This window comes from Schistosoma mansoni (assembly GCF_000237925.1).
Source record: "Schistosoma mansoni, WGS project CABG00000000 data, supercontig 0097, strain Puerto Rico, whole genome shotgun sequence".
Classification (NCBI taxonomy): Eukaryota; Metazoa; Platyhelminthes; class Trematoda; order Strigeidida; family Schistosomatidae; genus Schistosoma; species Schistosoma mansoni.
Window position 1 is genome coordinate 34,062 of NW_017386031.1, and position 5,578 is coordinate 39,639.

The 5,578-nt window shown below is 35.9% G+C and overlaps 1 protein-coding gene across 3 annotated transcripts; it reads left to right on the forward strand.

Annotated features, from left to right (window-relative positions):
- Positions 1 to 640: 640 nt before the first annotated feature.
- Smp_056810.1 (heterogeneous nuclear ribonucleoprotein,putative) lies at positions 641 to 5,578 on the forward strand (the record flags this gene model as incomplete). Of its 3 annotated transcripts, none has more annotated exons than XM_018790439.1 (8): positions 661 to 812; positions 849 to 889; positions 926 to 1,053; positions 1,084 to 1,239; positions 1,274 to 1,405; positions 1,479 to 1,527; positions 1,560 to 1,727; positions 3,987 to 4,306. In XM_018790439.1, the coding sequence occupies 8 exons, from the start codon at positions 661 to 663 to the stop codon at positions 4,304 to 4,306; spliced, it is 1,146 nt and encodes a 381-aa protein (XP_018646254.1). The 3 variants fall into 3 exon arrangements, with proteins under 3 accessions (XP_018646255.1, XP_018646254.1, XP_018646256.1); XM_018790440.1 differs by having other exon boundaries at positions 1,563 to 1,727; XM_018790438.1 differs by having other exon boundaries at positions 641 to 812; positions 849 to 1,053; positions 1,563 to 1,727; positions 3,987 to 5,578.

Here is a 5,578-nt window from a genome sequence, read left to right on the forward strand (position 1 = left end):
AATCACACGAAGTGTTGATAACCTAATGAACCATGTTTCCTCAAGAACCTCAGACTGGTAGTAGGTGATTATTGTTGAATCCATGTACATCGTTGGTATTAAGTTTCTCATCCTATTTTCAAAAAAAATTAGTCAAATTACTTATATAGAGTCACGTTATAATATGAGAAATGATATTCCGTGTCATAGATAATCACTCAAAAACTAATGCTATGCTTCTCCTATTCTCAAGGTTCTGACTTCCTCTGAAGGATTTACGAAAGGGATGAGAAACTGACAACGAGCAAATTGGGGATGAGATCCCTTATGCATTGGGATTACTGGAGCCTAATGGTTAAAATAACTAAGTCACGCGGTGCCAAAGAATTGAAAGCATTAGTTAAGATTAAGCTCCAAACGGAAGGAAACGTATTTGTCACTGTTAACTTGTTATGCATATTGAGAATGTTTGAAGTGAGCACCGTTGCGTCCAGTGGGGTTTCAAGGCACATTTGTTAAGTGCAATCGAATTCTCATGGTGGTACCCACTGCAGAAAATAACACAAGTTGATAGACTTATAAACCAGATCACTGAGGGATGAAAATGTACATTTGTTTAAAGTGGTGAGGTTGGCGGTTTCCATCTTATCTCCATTGATGCCATCGGTAGAGATTTCTGATATGGTTGATGAGTCCAAAGGACAACATCAAGTTGACAGTGCTAATGGATTAAGTGAAAATTCCCCCAATCCCCTCTCACCTCTCGATTGTGACGAGAAACCTACCAATGGGGCCGATGATTCAGTAACAGACGAGAACGACGACGATAGCAGGTACTTTTATTATTATTATTTATTTTCTGGTGATAGGAAACTGTTTGTCGGTGGTCTAAGCTGGGAAACAAATGAAAGTAAAGTATCGTGTTTGCTATTTACTATCTCCTCAGATGATTTAAAGGAATATTTCTCTCGCTGGGGAAAAGTTACTCAGTGCATCATAAAACTGGATAGGTTTACAGGAAATTCAAGGGGATTTGGTTTTGTTACTTTGGAAAGTGAAGACTGTGTCTCGAAGGTGCTTCCTGTTGTTTGTATAACTTTGTAGGTTCTCAGTGTCCCTGAGCACTGGTTAAAGAATAAGAAAATTGACCCTAAAAAAGCGAAACCTTCTCGAGAACCCTTGAAGAAGATTTTCGTTGGTGGTATTGATCCCGAAGTAACGGAAGACCAAATACGGGAATACTTTAGCAGTTTTGGAAAGGTAAGTCAGCACAGTTTTATAGGAACCTCGATAGGTTGAGTCCTTAGACTTGCCTTATGACACTCAAAAAGGGAAAAGAAAACATTACATATTCGTTAGTTTTTCTACCGAAGCGGCTGCTAAAAAAGCTATTTCAAAGGAGCGTCAAGATATTTTTGGTCGGCAGGTAGGTCGTCTATTAATTGATTGGTAACAATGTCTTGTCTCCATTAAAACTAAACGATGAATTCTTTCTTTAGTGTGATGTTAGGGTGGCTGTTACACGAGATCAAGCCAACAGACAAAAAGGTTTGTCTGGGCTTATAGTTATTTTGTTTTAGTAGCTTTGAAACAATGGTATAACTGGCTGGACCCCAACTTCTCTTATCCAGGATATGCTTATGGTGACTTCGCAAACGCCTACCCCGGCTTTGACCCTTTTACGTACAACTATTATGGATATGATTACTACGGAAACGCAGCAGCAGCTGCTGCTGCAACAGGTTATGGTAAGTGCATGTGGTCCCAAAGTTTTCTCATTGGTTTATACTTTATTCGTTCCTTAGTCTTGATGTTTACATAGAAATAAATTTGGATAGTGGGTTTTGGTGCGTAAACTTTTTATGTACCAGTGTATGAATAAATAGTCTTCCAATTATGAAGGGTCTCACATGTGATAGGATCATGGTTACGTTTAGAATACTTGAGCTTAGTTCATGCATGGAATGTACATGATCATCTTTAAACCTTGTCAGACTATAATGTTAGGTGGAGTACTGAAGTTTCGATAGATAGTTAGAGTAGGTTGGAGGGAATCTAGGGGTGGTAAGACCATGACGTGCATCAGTTCATTAAGATACTGGCTTGTACTGGTCCATGTATGCAGGTGAGGATTATCTGGTTGTGGTCAGCGTGATTATCGTAACCTATAGTTAGAACCTTTAGATGGCATGACTAGCTGTCGTTTGCGGCAGCACAAGCCTACTTTTGTCTCCCCTTAAACCTTAAGTCTCCATACTTATAAATCTTTTTCGCTCCGATAACATATATTCTTGAATCTCGTCGTCAGTTCTCAGCTTTTCTATTACCAGTAAAATTTACCACCTCCCTCTATGCTAGTAGTGCCTGGCAATTTGAACCTATGTACATATGTCCCAGGTCCTACTTTGCGTGTGATTAACTGACTAAGGTGTCAACACCGGCTACAGTTCTTGCCTTCAATACACTCATGTCGAGTAGCCAGCTCTTATCATGTTTTCTGGTAAACAACAAAAGTGATGATCATTTCGGAAGTTATCTAGATCATGTTTTCGGATTCAATCTCACTTGGACGGTTAAAAATGCATTAATTTGTGCTGTTAGACTTGGGATACAGCATAGAGAGGTCAGAAAAAAGTAACAGGCGTGCTTATCATAATGCTAAGACGGCATATTGGATTTTTTGTTAGTTGTTCATTGTTCTCTAAACTACCTGTACCATTATTCCCCACATCCGTTTATGTTAAATGTTTGCAACCCTGGAATCGACATCACCCAAGAACATCACTAGTAGTTTCGGAGATGAAGACCTATTTTGACTTGGTCGAAATATTGCTTCATTCCTTTTGATCTATACGGGGGTGAATGATAATGTCCTGTTAACGTTTTTTGGGTGTCGCTTTTGTGGTTTAGCAAACTAGTCTAAATTTGTTTCGGTACAGACTTACTCCCAACGTGATTTTTCTAAATCATAATCACTCTTGGTTGCGTTAAAAGTTGTCGCATTAAATAGTGAGATCAGTTTTTCCAGATTTTACAGATCCGTGTATTTGTACTAATTATTTTTACATCATATATACAGCGAGTGTTCTGAATTTGAATAATCTGTGTATTGTGGAATCGTTAATATTAATAACACACCACCATTATAGTGGTATACATTTTTTATGTTTTGTTAAGTGGTATGCTATCATGGTTGTATTTACGAATTAGAACAGTGTTTTTCTATCAAATCTTTGTGATTGTAATGGTTAAACTGATACTTAATCACATTTCAGTTGGCTGTACTTGTTCAGTTTTACTTTAGATAATTTTGTAAGAATTCTGAAGGGTTGTGAGACGTCAATTTTTGTATCTAGCCTACGTTTTTACACACTGATGCTCTTTATTGCAAAGTGTCTCTGATCCTCGTATTACTACGCAGCATTACATTCTGAACTCGTATTTTTTTGGATAGATTTTATGCTATGTACTGCTTTCTAGTACATGTATTTTGTATAATTGGTCACTTCTAAAATGTATTTCCATATTTTCCGAGATTACCATTTTTAAGGCGCATATCAAAATTTTCGTCCGACTGGATCTAAAAGCATATATATATGGCATATCTGCTTATCATTTAGAAATTCATGAGATCTCATTTCTTCTCTGAGGTGTAGAAATGCAAGCCAAAAATGAAGTATCTAGGGTAAGAGAGTATGCAAGTAAAGGACGCTTATGCAGATTAGGATCATTTTTATGATCATTTTATTACTAAGTGGTGTAGATTTCCATATGCTGTTACTTTTCATTACTAGTACATTTCATGTGATTTACTACTGTCCAAATAGTAATTAGTACTGTGCTTACAGGAATGTTTAAACAATCAGACCTGTATTTTTGTTTGTACTTGACACAGCATTGTTTTATACAAAGTTTAGATGTTAAACCGGATTTTCTGAACTACAACTATGAAATTCATAGCTACCCTTGTGCTAGATGTCATATTGTGTTGTTTGCTTTCTTTTTAGGGGCATATTCCAATCTAGCTGCTAATCAGTTTTGTGGAGTAATTAATCCCAACAAAGTAAATCAAAGTATCCGTACTCCTGCTGCGGCACCAGGAGCTGCCACACGTATGATTGGTAGCGGCACGACTGGGACAATTGGTACGAACCCTCACCAAACCCAATCTCACACACATCTAAATTACACAAACTTACTTACTTCCCAGCTAGATCCACACCATACAACGATGTCCGCTGGCCTAGATTTCTCTGTAGCACATCCTCAACCCGGTCAAGGGATGGTTGCTGGATCAGGTGCTACCCGATTTTCTCATCCTCAGTAAGCCATAACATAACTATCCAAAGTAAAAAAAATCAAAATAACTCAGTGCAGTCTGTTTATTCAAGTTATGTAGAAAGACTACTGTCATTAATTTGTATTCAGTGATTTATTCAAGGCATATATATGCTGGGCTTCTGTGAATAACTGCATATTTTGTGAGTGGTAGCAGCAATAACCTACGAATCGGATCAGTTTATATCGTTACATTGTGCCTAGTCTGCTAAGTAAGTATGACTTATCTCGTTGCTCAATATCATCCTTGATGCGTTTATTTCCCTTCATTTTTTTAATTGTTTTGTTTGAAAGTTAATACGATTCATACATGCGTATGTACTAATCTAAAAGACAGTTTTCTAATTTCACTTTATTGTATTTGAAATCTCCCTTATTGATCAGTTAGCTTTAAAATGTGGTCTCTGTTTTTACCCGAAGTATTGTTTAGGAACAAATTCAAGAATGCATATGTGTATATTTAATATTTGTGTACATAAAGACACTATCATCAATCTATATTTGTTGCTGTTATTTTTTAATGCAATGAGTATTTTTTAGAAAATCCTCTTCTCCTTGTATTCCTTCCCAACTCTTGTACATGGTTTCCTTTATATTTTTTTTCTTTGTTGTTGAAATTAACAAACATTTTTCATCTAATTTCTAACTTCAAAAAAAAAGAAAGCTGACGATTGTTAATTTGCATATTTGATTTGTATATTACTTAAGTTGTTACTACTACTATAGGCAACATATATATAATCTTGACCGAACTTTTGTGGATAAAGTGAAAGTGTTAACATCTGTTTTTTATAAACTTTTATACATATATATATTTATGCTTCAATTCCCGGTACGATTCGAACTGACTCTTCATTTTTGGAATGACTGATTTAAAATTACACAAATATCTTGAATGTATACAAATTGGACATATGGAAGTACTGTTTTTCTATATTTTGTGATTGATACATTGATGGAAGTATGATGCTTATAATGTTTATTGACTGTCCACTGGTTATTTTTTATTTGTATAACACTCACCTATTGTGCTTCCGTAAATTCGTGATACACACCACTTCCATAATCTTTTATATTCTCTTATGAGGATTTGCACTCGTAAACAATGATATTGATGATCTATTCTGCAAGTATAGTTTTCCAATTTTGCCAGCTATTGGATCAGTTAGTGTAAATCACGTTTAATTATATAATGTTCGTATGAGTTTATATAAATCTGCTATTCCTTATACATTGATGTAAAACAGAAACCATCATAGGC